Source organism: Nansenia antarctica, assembly GCF_963989245.1.
Source record: "Nansenia antarctica genome assembly, chromosome: 18".
Classification (NCBI taxonomy): domain Eukaryota; kingdom Metazoa; phylum Chordata; class Actinopteri; order Argentiniformes; family Microstomatidae; genus Nansenia; species Nansenia antarctica.
Window position 1 is genome coordinate 18083849 of NC_137691.1, and position 23080 is coordinate 18106928.

Consider the following 23080-nt stretch of genomic DNA (forward strand, 5'->3'; position numbering starts at 1 on the left):
CCTTTCTAAAGGAATGGTGATGACTGCAAAACTCCAAATAGTGTGTGAAGTAATGCATTGTTTCAAACACAATTGTACTCTAATAACCTAAGCAGCCGGGTGGTTTTTCTTTAACCAAAATCAACATCAGTGTTTATTGGACACTTTTGAATATCATATACATATTCTTTTGAATCACCGAGCAACAACAGAAATTCACATGAAGGTGCCAAGATAATCCACATTGCTTCAACATAAAACATTTAAAACAACTTCAAAAATCATTTATTCAAGTAAGAATTCACATAATTATATAAACAGGAACATATTTACAAATATAGTTTAAAACGCCATTGGAAACAGCCATGGGAAACAGCCATGGGAGGCTACAGAGACAACACAAGGGCACGGAACAGATGTCCGAAATAATACATGGTGCCCCAACAGAAACATGTAGGTAGGAACTCTTCTCATGTACTGGGAGCGGTGCTGGGACTAGGACTAGGAGACACTATGGTAGGCTCCTTACAGGAGTTCTCCACTACCCAGGGGTGGGCCAGGACCCCCTGGATGGGCAGCCTGTGCAGAGGGTTGTGTTTCAGCAGCTTGTTGATCAGGTCTCTGCTGCCAGCGCTCACATGAGCAGGGTAGCTGAATTCCACCTACCATGAATGAGAAGACTGCAAGTTAGATCAATCGCTTTACTATCAAATTCTATCTAGATCAAAAATAGATTCATGAGCAGGAATAACAGTGATGACATGTTTGACAACACAAACAGCTCTACTAGTTAAATTCCATTTGAATCAATCAATTCAGGAAGTTAGCCAAGTTCCCATTCAAAATGTCTTGGAATTGAAATTTCAGTTTACTTCCTGAATTCTAAACCAGAATTGACCACCAAACCTCTGCTAGACACAGTACCACATCCACAGCTCCCTGAACCTCTCACGGTCCTGCCTCACCTAGACACAGTACCACATCCACAGCTCCCTGAACCTCTCACGGTCCTGCCTCACCTTGGAGATCTTGCGGTAGGTGTCCTCGTGGCTCTTGGTTTCAAAGGGAGGGCGACCGACGAGGAACTCGTAGCAGAGCACGCCTAAACTCCACAGGTCCACCTTCTCGTCGTGAGTTCTCCCCTCAATCATCTCTGGGGGCAGATAATCCAGGGTCCCACAGAGGGTGGACCTCCTACAGGAACACACACACACACACACACACACACAAACAAAAAGGGAACAGTGAGAAATCGATACTTAACTTACATTTAATATATATATATGTTACAGTACATGTGGGAATATGGTACATGTGGGAAAAACTAGGGTTAGACATGCCAGCATGTACCAAGTCGACGTAGCACCTAACCCTAACCCTAGTTTTCCCACATGTACCGTTTTCCCACATGTACCGTAACATATATATATATATATATATATATACAGTATATATACATACAGTATATATATAGGGCAATAAGAGCAAACCTGTCAAGCTTTTAGGACCTATAATAATTGACTTTAACTGCAACTACATGTCATAGTGCTGGAACCGTATCGTGTACACTAATAGTATAAGATACTCCAACACCTTAATCAAAAGGACTAAAAGCCAACTTTACTTTCACATTTCCTCTCTCATAACAATGGATAGCAGGTGTGCCATGTACCTGGAGGAGGGTGTGTGAACAGACCACCCAAAGTCTGCGATCTTCAGCTCCCCGTTTGCACCTAGTAGAAGGTTCTCTGGCTTGATGTCCCTGTGGATCACCTTCTTTGAGTGGCAGTAGTTCAGGGCGTCTGCCAGCTCCATGATATACTAGGGGGGAAAGAAGAAGAAGAAAGCAGCCCATGTAAATACATGACATACAAGCCCTCAGAATCTGTACTTAACAGAACAGCTGAAAGCATCAAATGCAACCAGAAAAACATCATCACTCTACTGTCCACTCAAGATGGTGATAGTGATCTACCTTGAATAAATCTGAACTGATAGAGACCGTAAAAAAAAGAAAGAAAAATAGATCCCTCACCGTGGCGCTCCGCTTTTCATCAAAGTTGCCACATCGCTGCAGTTCGCTGTACAACTCTCCCTTGGGTGCAAACTCCAGGATGAGGTAGACACGAGAGGAGTCGTGGAAGTAGCCGTAGAGACGCAGGATGTTGGGGTGCCTGTGAGAGAGATCACAAAATCAGCAACGTTATTCACACAAACCCTTTGATTCTCAGTATTACAGAAACTTCCTATCTTAAGTTAAGATAGGATTTGTCTCAATTTGGTATTACAGGAGCAAATCCTAACTAACTTTAGGAATCCTATCTTATCTCATCCTAAATATTAAATCCAATGTCGGTTATCAACGTTTATGTCTGTTACCTAGCAACCAATGGTACTTCCATCGCGCACAGCTCCTTTATAAGGTAGCCTATACTTTGTAACGTATTGTAACGTCCCTATATTGTAAACAGTAATATCTTATAATGGATCAGAAACAACGACGAGATTATTATTATTATTCAAACTTCCTAAACATTTTGATACATATGTCTGTGTAGCCTACATTAAAAACTGTAGTCGTTATCACAAGTTAGAAAATGGGTTTGAAATGTAAATGACCAACTGTCACTCCTTTAACAACAGCAACAGAATGCTGTGAAACCTGCAGCCTATACTCCACCACCTGGGTGTGATTTTGTGAAGTGAAGACAGCCTAAAGGCCAATGCACACGGCGTGCGATATTGTCGCACGACAACATTCGGTTCTCCATTCACGGTTATCCTAAATAACGGTTATTCACGGTTATCCTAAAGTTAGGTGACTTTATATAGCTTGTGTAATACACTTTTCCTATCTCAAGTTAGGATAGGAACATTGATTTAGGAACAGTGATCTGTCATGGCTTTTTGGTCCTAATCGTAATTACCATGGTTATCAAACAGTTAAGATAGGATATGCAATTTAGGAAGTTTCTGTAATACAGCCCCAGATCACTATCCTGGCCGAACTCATACACCCTAAGCTCTAAAAGGATTGGTAGGTATAGACAATATGTGACACGTTCTAGTGTTTTTGGTCTGCATGTTAGCTTCCGATGTAATGTCAGACTTTTCTTTCGAAAACATTTCCACAGTCAATGAAAAAAATCTATGAATTAAACAATATTATGTAATTATGTAAAATTATTATGAAGTGGTAATCAGCTATTTATTTTAGATTAAGATTGGCCACAATATGCATGAATATGCCCCCCTCCCTCCCCAATGGAAGCAATCTTATTTGCTAGATACTGTATATGACTGTATCCTTTATTCAAATGAACAGAACTCCCTCCAGCCCTCTTAAACTCCCATGGGTTGAATCCTGGCCAACGGCTTCAGTGACAGGTGGTCCACCACCTATGGACCACCATTTCTGCCTCAAATGGCTCTAGTGGAGGGCCTTCCACAGAAGAACAAAAGCCTCTGGAGCTGAAGGGAAGAGAGGCTTGACCGGATAGCTGTCACACACAATCTGTAGTAAAATAATTACTACTTTATCAGAATAATCATTACTATTATTACTACGTTGCCAGTTAGCCTATTCATTGGTCAAATAGTAATGTTATGAACACAAAATATGTGTTTAAATGCTGTAACGGCTTCAGATAATCTTTTTTTTTAATGCAAACCAAGCACCTTGATAGCACGGTGCAGCTCTAAACGATGGGCAATACAGTGGATGTCAGGTGCCCAGTCTCCTGCTTCAGACACGCTGTAACACCACATGTGTAGTGATTCTCAGCAATGTTGAAACGTACTTGAAACATTTTGATTGGTTGCCGAATCCGACATGCGGAGCAAAACACTAGAACGTGCCACATATGGTTAAATGATTCACCCTGCCTTCACATCGCTTATACGCAGTCAATCCTTCAAGACCTCCAGGAGTGTCTAGAGGGTAGGGGCTAGGGCCTAGTGCGGATTCAGCACATGATGAATACCTGAGATGAGACTGGATCTCCACTTCTCTCCTCAGTTGGTGCTCCACTCCTGCCTTCTCCAGCTGCTTCTTAAAGAGCACCTTCAGGGCCAAGATGAACATGGTCTGGCGCTCCCTGGCCAGGTAGACGTTGCCGAATTTACCCTTCCCTAAGGGGCGACCGATGTCAAAGTTCTCTAGGCTCCATCGCTTCCTGAGCGAAAGAGAGAGAGAGAGGAGTTACATGATGCCCCCTCAAGAACATGACTAGAGCATACAATATGACAGAGCAGAATCATTATTTCAACATGTTGAGGTTAGACAAAAAGTAACTCTGGCCAACGACATGTACTTACTTTGATGATACAGATACATGTGTGGAGTCACTCTTAACAGGTTTGCCTGAGGGGGGGGGACAACAAAGTGAACAAAAGTAAGAGAGTGGGCAAAGACATGCAACGCAGACAGTGCGCACATAAACAATTCATCCAATCCAACTACCAAGTTGACTTCATTCTTACTGTGTGCCTTGTCCTGCTTGGATGACTCTGTCGCTTTGGTCAATTCGGGATTTGCCACCAACCCATTGGTCTTTGGCTGGCTTTGGGCTGGCGTTTGAGGCTGGGGCTTAACAGGGTTGACATTCTGACCGCCAGGAGGCCGCCCAGCCTTTGGAGCCAGGGCTTGGACCGCAGGTTTCTGTTGTTCCGTCATAGGTCGCTGTATACGCTGGGGTCCATTCGACACACCCAAAACACGCTGCTGCGATGGTGTCGACACGGGGGGCTTTTGATTTGTCTGTGACACTGGAATCCGCTTCGGCCCATCACTGCTAAGCTGAACATATCAAAATATGAATATTATTGTAAATAATAACAGGTTATTCAAGTGACACAAAACGTAAAACAATAATACAATGCAGGGAACACCCAAACAAACATCTTTTGCACAATCACATTATTATTTTTTTACATTTACACCACATAAGAGACCAGTAGTACATGGCTGGAGTGAGTTGTGGGTTGTCAGTTATAATAGTGAAAATACCACCACTCATCCGTGATCAGACTTAACTGAGGTGCTTGGCTTGCTGGAGCTGAAGAGTAGTGCAAAAAAAGCAGCATCCGCACTAAGGCCGATGCTTGCCTATGCTAAGCTCGCAATAAAATACGTTTTTTGCACAGATTTGAGTGTGAGAAGCTGCTTTTTTGCACTCTTCTATTAGGTTGTCAGTTATAACCTTGTCAGTTACCTTCTGGTCAGGCCTCTGTGGTCTGTAGTCCTTGGTCAGTTTGACTCTGGCAGGATCCATATCCTGAGGGGCAGATCGTGTGAAATGTGGTTAGTTGTATTATGCCCATCGGTTTAGCCAGCAGAAGCTTATCCAACGCTACTTAAACAGTACATGCATACATGTCTTTTTGTATGGCCACTGCAGGGAATCGAACCCCCAACCTTAGGCGTTGAGCACAGGATCAACTGACATGATCTGTATCGCTAAACTAGCTACATACACATTCGCCTCATACAAAATGGAGAACGTTAGCCTAGCCCACATTATCAACACCGATATTTGAAATGCACAGAGTTAGAGTCAGCCACCATAAACCATGTCCTATCAAAGCTTGTTAGCTAACGTTAACCAGTTTTATAAAAGTCCAAAATAACAAATAACACACATTTAACTTACAGAAAAGGGTAGTCTTGACGACGTCTCAACAGCGAGCTGGAACCTCTCCTCCTCCTGCGACTCTCGTATAAATTCAAACCTCCCTCGTTTAAATACCTTTAAATATCCCCGGCCCCTGGTTGGCTGATGGGCGACTCTCTCCTCGCTTCCCATTGGTTGACGCAGAGTTTCTAACGGACGCTGGTTGCATTCTGTCGCAATGCCATCTGGGAAATGTACTGTATTCCAATCCAGTAGGGGGCGGGAGCGAGCTGTCGACCGGTCTGTCAAACACTTTTACCAGGCAGAGAAAGGCAAAGAAGATCTGTTGTAGCTTTTCAACTTGAGTGACAGTTGCAGAGGCCAATCAGATCCTAGGTTGTGTTCGAAATGGCATACTAGCATACTCAATGGCTGTGTTCGAAATGGCATACTAGCATATTGCATACCAGCATACTCACTGAGTATATACGGCATACTACATTCATAATAAGTATGCGAATACCAGCCGACCGTTTACACTTCAGTACGGATAAGAGCATCGCATCCGGGTACTTTCCCGTCATGTCCACGCCCCTTTTTGGGTGATAGAAGAGTAGAAGTTTGACTGGCGGTCAATGCAAATGTCTGGTTTTTTGATTGATTGAAAACTTTATTAGAAGATTTGCAGAAGTAGGTACATGAAAGTACATATTACATACAAGGTCAACTAACAGGATAAAAACCCAAGAAAGCCACTGGCTTATTTCAATTGGGGTCCTTGGTCTTTGCTACTTTAATCCGATAAAATAAGAAAACCGTAGTGCTTTTTAGATATTAGGAGCCCAAATCCGATGGCCAGTTAGGCAAACTATTATATAGTGTCGTTGCTGATCAATGATCGACATCGTTATATAGAGAAAATTAATGAAATAGGGGTTGATTCATCAGATCAGTCATATGTCATCTCCCTGTCATCTGGGATTTGTAGTTCTTCATTAGATTTCTCCCCAGATGAGAGTGTTACATTCGTTTTCTTAAGATAGGATAATGAATAAATCTGTTCAATGGGCATTTGCCAAAGTGATGAACTGTTAATCAGTATGTACTCTGTATATGAAGATGTTATAGCTAGCTAGCTACGATTTATCATCAGAATAATGAACAGCAAGCTAGATCCAAAACTAGGGCCGGTGGAGGAGGGCAAGTGTCACAATGGACAGACTACCAAAACAGAAAAATAAAGTATCTTAACGACAGCAAAAGTGATGGATGTCAGAAATACATTACCTGGAGATTCAATAAGGTAGTTTTATATGACAGGATATGGGTTAGGGTTATATGACACCTGACTAGATAGATAGAGCCAAAAGTAAAAAGTTGCTGAGAGACGCAAGCAGGCTGGTAGGCTAATTGTATGACGCGAGATGAAAAGTACGTTTTAGAGCATTTATTGAATAGAACAATCAAACTTGGTGACAAAGAATCAAAGTAAACTCACAATAACTCATTAGCCTTTTATACTAAATACCCCCTAAATTAAGGTGACCAGATTTCTCAGATGCAATCTGGGGACATTTCCAACTTTTTAGGAAAAATGTATACATTTTATCATGATGAAATACAGAAACGGGGACAATTGCTGTTTCATTTATTTTGACCAATGTATACACATTCAAGCAAGAATACTCAAGTGTAACAACTGGAATGTGCCTCTCAACATTAGTGTCAGTGTACTGTAAGTTGTATTAAAAGTAATTCTTAGAACTGTTCAGGTTGACGAGCCAACCATCAACCAAGCGGGGGTCTGGGGGTCCTCCCCCAGAAAAAAAGAGGATTTAACACTTAATTTCCTGCATTCTGGTGAATTTGTACACACTATTGTGCTTTTTATGCCCATTTTTATCTCCACTACCCTACTCATACTTTAAGCCTAACATAAGACTAATGATGTTGTCAAAATTCTGTATATTGTATTGTATTTTTATTTTTATTTAAAACAACTTTATACACCCACTGCATATATTTCATTGTATTATCATTGAGACTGTCTGCGTGCTTTCCCCACGCTTGGATGTAATTCTCTGAGTGGTGAAGAATGACCTTGTTATTGCTCCATTCAATCATAATGAGCTCGTTAATGGGGAACAATCGGGGCTGAAATGCTTTCCATTGCATGTAACGATCGTCCATTAACGGGTAATATGCATACATTGACGTTATAAAGGGGTGGAGGACCCCATGGGTAGGACCCTTGGCAGCAGGTTCGGTGACAATACAAGCCAAGATAAATTTAAAAAAAAAAAAAAAAAAAAAACTTGAAACGGGGACTTTTCCGGGGACAGTTTGTTGCCGGGGACAGGCCATCCAAACCGGGACTTGTCCCCGGAAATCGGGGGCGTCTGGTCACCGTACCCTAAATCATATTCATGCCTCCTACAACACCTCAGGCCTTTGGGTCGGGTGGTTCATCCACATGGATGGAGGCAGACTGAAAGGACACATTGCCTATTTCATTAATTTTCTCTATATAACGACGTCGATCATTGAACGGCAACGACACTATATAATAGTTTGCCTAACTGGCCATCGGATTTGGGCTCCTAATATCTAAAAAGCGCTACGGTTTTCTTATTTTATCGGATTAAAGTAGCAAAGACCAGATATTTCCATTGACCGCCAGTCAAACTTCTACCACCCAAAAAGGGGCGTGGACATGACGGGAGGGAAAAGTACTCATTATGTACATTTTATATACGTATATATATATGTATATATAATAAAATGTACATAATAAATAACGTGTGTGTGTGTGTGTGTGTGTGTGTGTGCGTGTGCGTGTGCGTGTGCGTGTGCGTGTGTGTGTGTGTGTGTGTGTGTGTGTGTGCGTGTGTGTGTGTGTGTGTGTGCGTGTGTGTGTGTGTGTGTGTGGTGTGTGTGTGTGTGTGTGTGCGTGTGTGTGTGCGTGTGTGTGTGTGTGTGTGTGTGTTTATATTGACTGAAAACAATATGATGATTGGAAATGATAGGTAAGACCAGCCTGTAAAGGGTTAACTCTGTTCCAGGGAGGAGAGCTGTACTGGGAGGGGAGGAGCATCTCAACCTCAGGCAGCTGAAATGAAACTAAACTGTGTAGAGACGTTAAGTGTATCGTGGACGAGAGCAGACTCTCTCAAACTTGTTAGATATCGTCCTCCAACTATCACACATACAGTAGAAAGGACAGAGACATCTATCACACATACAGAGACAGCATCCACACTCTCACAGAATCACAGACAGGTGAGTTGAGAGACTTACAAGTCAAGATAAACTATTGTGTTCACTCTCTACCAGTTTTGTTTATAGACAGTTCAGCAGTGTGCGAATTAAATCACGGTGTGCGGGGGAGCCCAGGGATTAAAGCAAAAAAATAATAATAATAATCTCCTAACGGAAAAAATAATTCAGGCCAAATCGGGGCCGGTGGCTTTCCGTGCGCAAAGCGCGCGTGCGATTTTCTGTTCTACGTTCTAATGCTTTGACTTTTCTTTCGGAAAATGTGAACACATTTCCGCGTTGTCGAAAATCAATGACACATCGCTAGTCAACTAACACGGCTTGTTTTGTGAGCCTGCTAAACAATGTACAGTAGTGTTCTAGTTAACTAGGTAACAATGTACAGTAGTGTTCTGGTTAACTAGGTAACAATGTAAAGTAGTGTTGTAGTTAACTAGGTAACAATGTACAGTAGTGTTCTAGTTAACTAGGTAACAATGTAAAGTAGTGTTCTAGTTAACTAGGTAACAATGTAAAGTAGTGTTCTAGTTAACTAGGTAACAATGTAAAGTAGTGTTCTAGTTAACTAGGTAACAATGTAAAGTAGTGTTCTAGTTAACTAGGTAACAATGTAAAGTAGTGTTCTAGTTAACTAGGTAACAAAGTAGTGTTCTAGTTAACTAGGTAGCAGTCCAATCCATTTCGCTGCTGTATTTTGGCTTGACTAGCGAGTTTGTGTTGTGATTCTCACCCTAGTTTCACCCTTTTCCATAGTTTTGTATAATACATGTGTGGACTGACGATGTAGCGCAGCCTAACTTATTCTAATAATTATTTAACATAGTTTTATTCTGATAATGATTCCCCCCTCCTCCCAGACTTACAAGGTCACATTATTATTGGATTGGTTGTTTGGTGCCGGGTGAAGTTAGCTAAACATTTAACCTGCTAGCTAGCAAGAGAAACATAATGTCACTCTCCAAAGGTCTAAAGAGGAAAGTTGACGGTGAAAACAGGGCATTTAAACAGGAATGGACAGCGAACTATGCGTTCATCCTACCTGGTGCAAAGCCGTTGTGAGAGACTCACATTTTCCGTGCTCACAATGAATGTTCCCTTCCACCTATACATGCGAGTTGTCCTTTTCATCAATGAATGCGATAAAGACGGACTAGAGGAATCGATTGGTGCATAAAAACCTTGAGAACTGCCGGATTAAAGTGACGTCCATAATAATAATAAATAATAATAATACATTAGGCGCTTTTCTAGACACTCAAAGACGTCCATATCACCAGATAGCCAACAAATAGTGACCGATGGGAGATGCCAGTTTTCTCATTAAGTGAGATTTAATAGCCTAATATTATTTTTTCTATTTTTAATGAATGGCTCATTGTAATTATTATCCCTAGTAATGTAGCGTGTTTGCTCTGTCATTAAATGTTTTTCAGGAGCATATAGGCTGAGCGGATTCAGCTTCTTTTTTTTTTTTTTGCGCCGATTTAGTTGTCAATGTTTTTCATAAAATTAAACTGCATTTGCTTTGTTACTGTTCACATGTGTGGTGCAGTCACATTCACATAGCCTATAAGTAAACATTAAGTTTGAATTATTTACTGAGCTGGCGTTACTTTTTTCAAACCACACACCGCATGTCGGCTATTTCAGCACCACGCATTGTCCACCTACTTATCACTATGAGGGGTTCAGCGTCAGTGCACCCCGCTGCAAGTTACTGTCGCATAGTTGTAGCCAAAAAAGGCCTATTTGTAGGCTATATAGGCTATTATATATCATTTATATACCTAATACCAACATCAAAATAGATTGTATGCCTCTACAAATCATATTACACCAGGTAAAATCCGTCACAACTTGGAATAAATCCATCGCAATTTGGAATATTTTAGAGCTCCCCCAAAATTTCACAAACCATGTTTCCAGGGGAGCTCATGTCACCACTAGGGGAGCTATAGCTCCCCGAGCTCCCCCTTATTTCGCACCCTGCAGTTCAGTATGTAAAACGTATTGATTTGGTTGAAGGACTATTTTCTATGTGATGTAGAATAATGTTATCATTATTGGTTGCTGTATAATCTCATAATACAGTCTTGACAGCTCCATAGCTGAAACTATTGAGATCTGATTGATTCCAGGAAATGCTTTATGGTGTCTCCTCTGGTCTCTCTAGATATGGCTTCCTCCAGCAGTCTCCTGTCTGAGGAGCAGTTCCTGTGTTCTGTCTGTCTGGATGTGTTCACTGACCCTGTCTCTACTCCATGTGGACACAACTTCTGCATGGCCTGTATCAGAAAGTACTGGGACAGCAATGACCTGTGTCAGTGTCCGATGTGTAAAAAAGCATTTGGTAAGAGACCAGATCTCTTTGTCAATACTTTAATCTCTGAGATGGCCGCTCAGTTTAGGAAGTCAGTTGAAGTGAAGGCAACCAGCAGCCCAGCCCCAGACACACCTGTCAAACCTAGAGACATGTCCTGTGACATCTGCACTGGGACGAAGCTCAAGGCTCTGAAGTCCTGCCTGGTGTGTCTGGCCTCTTACTGTGAGACTCACCTGGAGCCTCATCAGAGAGTCGCAACCTTAAAGAGACACAAGCTGATCGACCCTGTGGAGAACCTGGAAGACAGGATGTGTAAGAAGCATGACAGACTCCTGGAACTGTTCTGTAGGAGTGATGAAATGTGTGTGTGTTTGCTGTGCATGAAAACAGACCACAAGACTCATGACACCGTCCCCATAGAGGAGGAGTATGGAGAGAGGAAGGCTCAGCTGGGGAAGACAGAGGCAGATGTTCAGCAGATGATCCAGGAGCGACTGCGGAAGGTTTCAGAGATCAAACACTCAGTAGATCTTAGTAAGAAAGATGCAGAGAGAGAGAAAGCAGACAGCGCACAGGTCTTCACTGCTCTGGTGGACTCCATGAAGAGAAGCCAAGCTGAGCTCCTTGACGTGATCGAGGAGAAGCAGAAAGCAGCAGAGAGGCGGGCTGAAGGGCTGATTAAAGAGCTGGAGCAGGAAATCACTGAGCTACAGAGGAGAAGCACTGAGCTGGAGCAGCTCTCACACACTGAGGACCACCTCCACCTCCTCCAGAGCTTCCCATCCCTGTCCACCCCTCCACACACCAAGGACTGGTCTGAGGTCAGGGTTCACAGTGATCTGAATGTTGAGTCTGTGAGGAGAGTTCTGTCTCAGCTGGAGGAGACACTGAATACAGAGATGGAGAAGCTGCCTGAAGTCAAGCTGAAGAGAAGTCAGCAGTATGCAGTGGACGTGACTCTGGACCCTGATACAGCACATCCTGAACTCATTCTGTCTGAGGATGGGAAACAAGTTAGATTAGGAAACACAAGAAAGAAAGTCCCTAAGAACACAGAGAGGTTTTCTGAGTGTCTCGGTGTTTTAGGAAAGGAGGGTTTCTCCTCAGGGAGGTTTTACTATGAAGTGGAGGTGAAGGAGAAGACTGGCTGGGATGTAGGAGTGGCCAGAGAGTCCATCAACAGGAAGGGGCAGATCACACTGAGCCCTAAGAATGGATACTGGACTGTCTGGTTGAGGAATGGAAATGAGTACAAGGCACTCGCTGGCCCTGGTGTCCCCCTGTCCCTGAGAGAGAAGCCCCAGAAGGTGGGGGTGTTTGTGGATTATGAGGAGGGCCAGGTCTCCTTTTATGATGTGGAGGCCAGGTCTCTGATCTACTCTTTCACTGGCTGCACCTTCACTGAGAAACTCTATCTATACTTCAACACTGACCAGAATTATGATGGTAAAAACTCTGCCCCTCTGATCATCTCTCCTGTCAATCACACTGACTGATTTTTAACCTTCAACTCAGTAAAATAAGCATTTAGAATTATCTTTATCTGTTGTCAGTCACTAGGGAAGGTTATGGTATAATTTACCAAACAGAGTAATTTCTGAACTGGTTATCGTTTGTTATATAGATTGTGCTGCTATTGTACAGCCTCATAAGGAGATATGACTCTATACATGGTTGTTAGACTTCTTCAAATTATTATAAATCCGTTTTTTCATTTTCACTTATACTGTATTTTTGTTCAAAGTATTTTGGAGATTTTGAGTGTAATGAATAAATATAAAATGTGTACAGAGTGGACACAACTTGAACTCCCTCAGTCTGCATGTGTGTGACGTAATTACATTCAACAGGATGTACATCTGATAATAATGTTATTGATTTAATGGTTTGCAAAAGGAATCAGATATGCTTAAAAACTGAGCAAAAAAAGCTGACTGTGATTGTAATATGAGAGAGATAAAGATCTATGTGATATTATAAGTTTGTCTAATGGTCTGTTTCTGTGGTGGTTTTATCATCACTGCATATCAAACATATCCCCTCTACTGTGTCCCTAGAACTTCTATTGCCCCCCTTGTACTGTTTCTCAGTTTCTCCAGTAAAAAAAAAAAAAAAAAAAAAAAAAAGTTTAGTATAGAAGGCGATAATAGGGAAAAGGTTTTCCTTCTATCAGTTGCCCCCGGCCCGAGCTAGAGTACTCTTCCTACAACGAATGGTGGACTGCTGATTCACATGCTTAGTATTCAAATGTATTGATTGTAAGTCGCTTTGGAATAAGGCGTCTGCTAAATGCCAAAAATGTAAATGTAAATGTAACATCAACACCTGATTAATAAAGTCCCCTAACTCCCAGAATGCATTTCGCACCGGCCAGCAGCGGGGAATTTAAATCCTCAATTATAAACCTCCATTGGCTAAAAGCTGCAATTTTGTTAACATGTCATTTTATGAAGTTGTTTTCAGGCGAGAAAGTAACCATATATATTCCCAAAATGTGTCCAGTTTATCAAAATAACCTGTTTATATATATGATCTGACGTTTTTTTCCTTCTTCTGTTCACTAGCTACATTACGGCTGCGTTCGTAAATTCGTAAAAAGCAGCATCTGCACACTCAAATCTGTAGCTTTCAACCGAAAGGCTATCAGACAATGTAAACAACAGCTGTATGACGAGTTTGTATGACGCAGTTTGAAGAGACGCGCAATGCATTTTGGGGATTTAGTACCCCAGTAGTGTCCAGTCATGGCATACTATAATATTTCCCCAAATCTAGTATACATACTACATTTCTCGCATACTCAAATCTCACATACTGTACAGTGTGAACGCTCTCACATACAAAAATCTACGTATAGTATGAGTAGTATGCTAGTATGCCATTCCGAACACAGCCCTAGTCTAGTACCAAGGGGCGTTGTCACCCTAGGGCCTAGTTCTTCTCTGTTCAATTCGAAACCGAAAAAACGTAATCTATAAGAATTTACAGATGTTGGGGAAGGTTTTCATAAAGTCTATAAATGACACACAAGGGCACACTTTGAACTTGAAAGCAAACACACAGCACTTTAGTTTTCACATGACTTCATTCTTTATTCGTAACCATTTTCTGTAAACTAACATGCCTGGTCTTCAATTTTGTCACATCAGGAACTTGAATACAGCAGCATTTCAATCCACATTACCTCAGTCCCTACATAGCATTGGCCAGATGTAGAGAATTGACAAATCATTTTTGTAATTTCAAATAAAAAGCACCCCCAAAAAACATTCTCTACATTGTAGAAAGGTTTGACTGTTAATAATAAACCATGCCATATTATTTTCATATCAGGTTCAATCAGAACACAGGTGTTAGTATCAAAAACAATAATTTGACATTTGGCAATTTTACAGCTTAGAAATGTGGCTGTTGAAGTAGTACACTTATGAAGTAGTGGACTATCTAAACTGGCCCTGGCTTTTGGAATGCATACATTTCAGTTGCTGTAGCATCTTGCCCTGACGTTTCTCCATCAACAACACGTTTACAAGTCATAGATCAGTGAAAGATTTTGACGATAGATAGAAAAGACATGGCTGCCTCCAAATCATATGGTCTATAGGTGAGGTAGTACTCCAATTACTGGATGTCCCAGTCATTAAGTGCCGCTGACATAAGTACCACTTGTTACCACTGAATTCAATGTATCTATCCCTAGCGTCATATAAATATATAATACATAAATAATATCTCTCTCTCATGTCAAACATAGCATAATACGTCCATCACATGCTGAGGCTAAGCAGTATGGCACATTCAATCCAAACATAAATGAGTTTCAACCACCAGACTTATGGAACTCTTGGTAGTGACAGGTGAGGAATCAGAGCAGCCATCCTGTCTCTCCTTCACTGTGAGCTAAACAAAATATTAATTATGGGGCCTTAGTATTTTGAGAACACACAAAACATTTTCTGGTTGTAGAAAGGCTAAAGGAGTTGATTTTAACCAGCTCAGAGACACCCAAGAATCATCCAATCGTAACCATAGGTGACAAAGCATGTAACATAACACATTTCTTTCAAGTCGCAATTGACGAAACCCTCAAACCCTTTTCTGTCGTTTTTTTCTAACCTTTTTTTACTTTCAATAAATATACCAATTCATTATTGGTAACTGTAATTGTTAAGAGCATGAAAAGTCAAACTCTCACTCTCACCATCCCTCTAGCAGGTGCAAAGTATTTACACATCATACAGGAAAATGGTCTGATTCACATGTTGATATGACTCTTGTTCTGTCACAAGGGGGGCAAGTGACTCAACTGGTATTCACTCATTGCTGCTGTTCTGTCCATCGCGTTCATGTACCTCATAACCGTAAACCTTCTTAATCTAACAACATAGGTCAATGTTTTAGCGTATGCAAAGACAACAGCAGAGGTTTTAACCAGTCTGATAATTAGGCCATACTTTCTCCAGCCATGCAGTGTTTCCAGTGTTGTTTCCAGTGTAAACAGAGTGTTCAGCTGATGTACTGTCCTGGTCAGTTTATCACATCAAGATGTGACTGAACCGACAATGCAGCTGCTGGTCTTGTAACTGTAAATAAACGCTTTGCAAAGTTGCACTGGTCTCATACTTTGAACATAAAGCTAAAGCACAGAGCTTCCGATCATTCACATCACATTGGAGATCCCCCACAGTTCCTTAGGTTACACATGATCAAAAAAAGATCAGGATTACTTTGTTCCCTTTGTTTCAGTGTATACTTAAATAATAATAATAATGTTATTATCAATAAATAATAAATGCAGTCCTAGTATTCAAGCTTGGGGGATGTTGCCTGGTATTAACTCTCCAGATCGAGGCTGCAAAGAAACACATATTGAGAGTGTGGCTCATACAACTCAGCTGAAGGAGGGAAAGATGAATCAACAAACCCTCCTCTCAATAGTGGCCTGCATAAGGCTGTGTTCATCCTGTTATCATTCTCCCACAAACCTAGTTATGTCTGCCCGTGCTCCAACTCACATCACATGTTCGACTATTAGAGCTCAACATAGCAAACATTCCAGGATATTCCCCACCCACACTACCCGTCTGATCTCACAGTTCTCCCTCCACACGTAGAACACCAGGTTGCTGGCCGTGTTAGAGTGAAAAACAGAACCGCTGCAGGTTGGGCAAACGCACGTGTACCTCGCGCCTTCCGTCTTATCGCCTTCTTCCCTCCTCACCTGGAACCTGAATGTGCCACCTCTCACTACGCACCTCTAAATACAGACAGTCTGGCCGCCCCCCCCCCCTGAAGCTATTACCCAGAATCCCTTTATGTTGCCGTCGGATAGTTATGTGATATCTAATGTAGATAGTACTTCATAATAAATAAATAAATAATAACAATGCACCCAAAAACTATGGATAACGAGGAAGCGTAGAGCAACATAAAGGGAGGCTGTGCTGGTATGAGATAATGAGCGATGTTCCCAAACAAAGCTGAGAATGCGGCGGCGCGGGTTGAATCATTTCTCTGTGACGGCTGCGGCCATGGGCGTCCGCATGGTCCCCCTGGCTGTGGCTGCCAGTTCTTCGATCTCTGCGTTGAGCCGTCGGATCACCCACTCCATGGCTTCACGTCCCTGAGGGGGGAAAAGAAACAGAATATATAGAATATATATATAGTATATATAGAATTTTAAAAATTAAAAAGCCATCTACCACATCGCCATCAATTTAGCGCATCCCTGTCGATTTAGCGGAAGCCCCCCACTCAAAAGTCAAGTCAAAAGTCACTTTATTGTCCCATCACTAGGAAATGTGTATTGGGCTTACACCCCACAGCAGCCAACAAAGAACAACAGACAATACAGCATGTTAAAACACAGACAGAAGGCAGCCCTGATTAAGACAAGAGTGGAAATAAAACGAGATATGCAAGATATGTTCAACATTCATCTGGTGCAGTTTAAAAGTTTAACAGAAACCGGAATAAAATAAATTTTAAATCTGTTTAATCTAGAGCGGGGGACCCTGAACCTCCTCCCAGAGGGCAGTAGTTCGAACTCTGCATGTAGGACATGAGACGGATTCGTGAGGATTCTATTAGCCTGTCTGAGAGTAGCCTGTTCAAAAATAGGCTGCAGGGATGAGTGGCCTTTCACCCCTATGATCTTCCATGCAGATCATAGGGGTGAAAGGCCACTCATCCCTGCATCCTCCTCAACCAAAAACTCTGCTAACACCCCCATCGACGAAACACGGGCTGGGCTAAGCCTCCAATGTTTCAAGATCCTAACAAGTCGTAACAGGCAAACACCCATCAGGAGGGTTGACTGACCTTTCCTGCGTTAGCGGAGATGGAGCTGGCCATCACCCCCTCCAGGTAGCTGCTGAGGCTGACCCCCTTCACAGAGATCAGCGCCTCTTGAGTCAATATCGTCCTGCAGAGACGGGGGTTGAGAATTAGGATGTCAAATTCAACAACAGGTTGTTTGCAGAGGCACACTAATCTATGATATCATGAAAATATGAAGACTAATTATTATGATTATGATTATGATTATATAAACCATGTTTGCTGAACCACGTTTGTAAAGGCTTACTTCTCTGGATCTTGAGGGTGTGGTTTGTATGTGAGTCTTTCGTCCACTGACACCAGGTTTGTGAATGTGATCTGCAGAGGGAACGACAACAAAGAGATTAATTAGCCTCCGAATTCAGGTTTTGAATTCATCCGACTGTGAACACATCTCATTCCACAGTCACACAGTCATGCTTGGGACGGCTTAGAGTATCGGTGGGCGTATATCCGGAAGAGAACATGTATTGTAAGTAGCTATGGTTTTGTAACAAACTCTTTCTCTCACGGACGCAACAGCTATGGGTGTCCCAACTATTATGTATTTGTTGTTCTGAATTGACTCCTATTCATGTCTCAACTCACATTTGAAGATTGAAGTTCGAATGTTTTCTCTTTGGGGTCCACGACCGAGTGCTCCTGGATATAAGTGCACGTTCTGGAGTTGCCAATGATCTGGAAGAGAGTCAAGAGAGAGAGAAACAAATTGAACATTCCATCCATGAAACATCATGTTTCACTGACTCACCTGACTCACTGCACTAACCCTGCCAGATGTACTGCACTTTATCAATTGTAAATATTGATTATGTCTTGTCTTGTGCTTACGTGTGTACATGTCCATGTGATAGTCATGTGCAATGTGTGTATGTTTTTGACACTGCTGTATTGAGCTTTTCCACCTGTACCGAAAACAAATTCCACCGACCTAGGTCGTGTGGTCATTAAACGATTCATTCATTCATTCATTCATTCATTCATTCATTCATCAGCAGACCCATTATCAGTCATCATTCAAATGTCAAGTACAGAATGTGCCTGAGGTAAACAGCCTGATCTCAATGCCTCTGCCTAATGGACACATTAGTTTGACATTGTTTCTTTTGTATGGTATGTACTAGGTGAGGCATGCCTGAGACACTTGCTGCCACAAGTGATGAATGTGAAAGAGAATCTGCCTTCCCATAATTGGCTGAATAATAGGACAAATAAGACACAGCCTCCTTCCTCCCAACAGTAAAACATGGACTTGAGTCTTGAGGGTGACACTTAATTTGTTCACAATCGGGTTCTTCTTCTCTACACTCCTATTCACAGCTCAGTTTGTAGCAGACATGACGCTCACGTGTCTGACCTGTCAATCACCAGGCCAGTCACTGAGGTAGGATTTGGAGCAGTTAATAATAGACGTCTCACACCACCTCCCCTGACCTGACCAGCATAAAGCCAAGGGCTGGACACAGGGACTGAAGCTGATTGGTTCATGTTTGCAGAGCTTGGACCGTGACACGGAAAACTAAAGACTATTAGGCATAACTATTTCCAACAAGAGAATAAAGAGATATATGTTAAATCTATAATTGTAATGCTAAGGATTAATCATCTTTTATCTAATCTTCAAATGTCTAGTTATAAAAAAGTATTCTGGCACATTGAAGAATATACCAAATTAAGTAAATAATAGCCTGACTTTACATCAGGCTACATTTGTATTATATCTATTCTATCTATCTATTCAATGTACTCTACCACAGTACACGTTCACTGGTAACCCACAATTTGGCAATTTCTCAAAGCGAGTCATTGAAAGTAGGCATAGCCAGGTCAAACTATGACATCATAGCAGAGGGTTACAACACTTCAGCACAGACAGGAATGGCACCAGTCTGTTCCGGACAGCATGTGCAGGTCACACATCGTCTTGTGGCCCTCAACCTGCCCCCTGGGCCAGGAATAGCTCCTGGGGTAAGGTCAGTACACCACTACCTGGCACATGAGCTTGGACTACTGCTGGACAGTCGCCTAACAGTTATACTATGTCATTCTCAGGAGGGATACCCCACCACACAGAAAGGCAGACCAAGAGAACTACTAACAATTCTACAAAAGACCCTCTCCAGGGTGTCCGCGGTGACTTGAAAAGTATAAAAAGTTGATAAATCATTTTTGGGAAAATCAAGACCCTTAATAAGTATTAAAAAGTCTTATCACGATTTTATGAGGTCTTGAATTTTGTAGGTATTTTTCTGAATTAGACTCTGTCCAAAGAGTTTGAGTCCTAAAAACTTTTAGTAAAAGTTGAACCGGGAATTCTGTTGTATGATAGTGGTCTAGTCTATTGCAAACTAAAACTGTTAAGTTAAAGGTGTCACTGATGTCAACGGTTACAGCTCAAAGTGGCGGTGAGGTCTGGAAAAATATTGACAAGGTCTTTAAAAAGTCTTAGAAAGGTATTGAAATTAACCTCAAGATTCCTGTATATACCCTAATCTCATATCATGCAATTCTCTGTCATCTCATAAGATCTGAAGTAAAAAATGCTATATGAGAAATCTGTGGTACTCACAGATTTGACAATGGAGGGTAGCCCCCACTCCGCACTGAGGAGTCTGTTGCTGTGCAGGCGTCCGTGCTTGTCGATGCTTCGGTCCAGGACATCGACTCCGAACACGCTGGGGTTCATGGGGTTGGGATACTTCTGCATGGCTGCCTTGGTCACCGTCTCCCAGGGGTGGCTGTGTGGGGCGAAATAAAACAACATAGATATATTTGTATTTCATTCTTTCAACTATTTCCACCTGATTTAGTGTGATAGTGTTTAGCGATAATGACCATAGTTGCACAATTTAGGCTGACTTTAAATGACTCTCCTCATGTTGATCCAACACTGACAAATGGAGTAAAATGTACATTATAGTTTTGTCTATATCCTACTTCTTCCACGAGGAAACGTGTATTCTTTGTAGAGTAAGCTCATTATGATTGAAGCAGTTCTTGACAAACTCAGATGACTTGAGCCAGGTAATAGTCAACCGACCCCTGCAAGATCTGATGAGTTACTACCCACCTATCTATGCATCATTGACTTTAACGAATGCTCTAAATCTGAGACCACACGTCTGGCCAAGGCATCGTAACCTGTAGCTAACTGAGTATCATCATCATATAGGTTAATTCATAAATTATATTATTTATAATAATAATAATATTTATTATTATTATATTAATAATTGATTCATAAAAGTGATTTAGAGATGTAGAATTTGGTCAAGACGTAAAATGAAACACCACAGTGCACAACAAGGATTCGAATTGTAATCTAGGAATTTTGGGTATCGAGCCAAAGGCATCTAAAACGACACTCTTTTCAAGATACAGAGGGGTGCGTTCGTAAATAGACTCTGGGAAATCTTAATCAGCACTCACGGAACGCCTCTTGTCCAATCAAATGACTCGCTCCCTTTATGACGTCGAACCCAGTGTGCGCTCCCGCGCTCTCAGAGCGAATTGACGAACACAGCCAGAATGTACCCATCGATTGGTGGTGGTTGCCATGGGAGACAACCAGAAGCCATGTGGTTTGCCGGTGTCTGACGCACGGAGGCGCGGCGAAATGTAGGGTAAAGGTCACCTGATAGATATGATTCTATGTATTTTGTGTTTTGAATTTTGTGGCTGTTTTTGAATTTGTTGTTGTACGGCGACCTTGAGTGCCATGAAAGGCGCCTTTAAAAAAAAAAAATAAAAAAAATAAGAAAAAGATTCTACACAGCTAAGCTCACGTTAGCTGGGTTACGCAAGCCTCTCTACTGTAACCTGCAACCCCACACACACCGGGCATTGTGACTAGAGTCAAAAGATCAGAGATGCCAGTAACCTCGCTACAACCTGCCAGAAACGTCACAGGCTTTAGCCTGAATGGAAAAGGTAGTAAGTATATTTAACATCCAACAGTCAAGCTGGTTGTGAACCAGAGACATGAATCAATGGCATTCATACGTGAGTCGTGGTGTCGTGAATGAAGTCAGACAACAAAATCCTCAAATCAAAAGCTAAGCCAACAATCGTTCCCCACTAGTCAGAAGAAGAATAGGCATCTATATCTAATTGAGAGACATGGGACAGTTTAGCACCGGTAGATCATATCAGGTCATCTGGCTGTCATGATGGCTGGTGGTGGCTGGATTAACACCATTGAACAGGGAGGGGGGTCGAAGCTAACCGGTTTAGCATACCCAGCTAACAGATTCTGATTCTGAAAAATCTAATCACTCACTTGAATATGTGTTCTGATGTCCAGATCTTCATGGCTGAGCCGTGTGTCCCGGGGTTGATCAGGAGTGAGGGTAGGGGACAGTGACAGTCACACTGATGACCGGGCGACATTCACTAAAAGAATCGACGCTGATCCTAAAGCCCCGCCCACCTGGCTGCGTTCGTACATTTGCTCTGAGAGCGCCGGAGCGCACACTGGCTTCAACATCATAGAGCGGACCGAGTAATTTGATTGGACGAGAGGCGTTCCACGAGTGCTGATCAGATTTCCAGAGCGAATGTACGAACGCAGACTCTGGAATCACAGGAGTTTGAGGAGTTGCGCACTTTCGAAACGCCGCATGGCCAGAGAGTCATTTGACAGGTCCGAAGTCAACTGTGTGTCTGTGATTTATTATAAATGTATTTCTGAAAGAAAGGAGGAATAATAGTACCTGTCATAATCATCTGGTCAAATACACATCACATAACACTATCAAACATCATTTAGAAAACAGTCTCTGCATGTTCTATTAATAAGAAACTGTAGTGTATGTTACTGTCATAGTGATTTTCCATGATGTTGTTTGGGATCGGATGGAATGTCTCTCCATGCCCTTCAAGTGAGCTCTTGAGGTAGAGGGCCAGGGGCCTCCTTTGCCTTCAACTCCAAATGTGGTCAACAATAGTTTTACTAAATCAATTCTAGGTCCCAATATCAACAAACCTGCCAGATCTAATAAGCTCACAGATCACATGTCGTGAGCTTAGAATGATAAGGTTCTATCTCCGTTTAGGGTAGTTCAGAGATATTGAGCGTCAACGTTTTTACATTCCATTATGTTTTGTGAGATGGAACCTTTGTATTTTATTAATTACTAACTCAGAACATGTCAACATTTTAAAAATAACACCACACAGGCATTAATAAACACCTAATGGATCAGATTATGTCATTTCAATTTTCAATTTCAATTGTCAATTTTGACCAAAAATGGAGATAGAATCTTATAATTCTAACGTCACGATGTAGCTAATAATTCAGTGCATTATAACTGCATCAGACATGAATGACATCATAACCCACATTCAAGTGTAGTAACATAATTCCTCCCTGAACCTCCAGGTCATTAGTCTACAGTCTACATGATGCTTAGCACAGGACATCAGCCACGTGGAAAGTGCATATCAGACAGTACAACAGGGTCAGCTCTGTGTAATCTCCCTCTGTCAGGCATGAAAAGTGGGAGGGAATTGCATGTACACTATGTGCCAACTTTGTACAGAGTAACCC

The 23080-nt window shown here is 41.9% G+C and overlaps 3 protein-coding genes across 3 annotated transcripts; 1 reads left to right on the forward strand and 2 right to left on the reverse strand.

Annotated features, from left to right (window-relative positions):
* Nucleotides 1–449: 449 nt before the first annotated feature.
* On the reverse strand, nt 450–4654 carry aurka (aurora kinase A; the record flags this gene model as incomplete). Its single annotated transcript, XM_080548015.1, has 7 exons — nt 450–641; nt 999–1173; nt 1652–1800; nt 2015–2153; nt 3963–4154; nt 4297–4342; nt 4462–4654. 7 exons carry the CDS (start codon nt 4652–4654, stop codon nt 450–452), a joined length of 1086 nt encoding a protein of 361 aa, XP_080404141.1.
* A 6388-nt stretch (nt 4655–11042) lies between these two features.
* LOC308173349 (zinc-binding protein A33-like) lies at nt 11043–12997 on the forward strand (the record flags this gene model as incomplete). The annotated part of the gene is made up of 1 exon (XM_080548360.1): nt 11043–12997. One exon carries the CDS (start codon nt 11043–11045, stop codon nt 12684–12686), a length of 1644 nt encoding a protein of 547 aa, XP_080404486.1. The 3' UTR covers nt 12687–12997.
* Nucleotides 12998–14271: 1274 nt separating this feature from the next.
* On the reverse strand, nt 14272–21895 carry prelid3b (PRELI domain containing 3). The gene is made up of 6 exons (XM_080548365.1): nt 21809–21895; nt 20099–20267; nt 18118–18207; nt 17777–17847; nt 17512–17614; nt 14272–16813 (listed from the first exon to the last, which is right to left on the reverse strand). Exons 1-6 carry the CDS (start codon nt 21838–21840, stop codon nt 16697–16699), a joined length of 582 nt encoding a protein of 193 aa, XP_080404491.1. The 5' UTR covers nt 21841–21895; the 3' UTR covers nt 14272–16696.
* Nucleotides 21896–23080: the final 1185 nt, after the last annotated feature.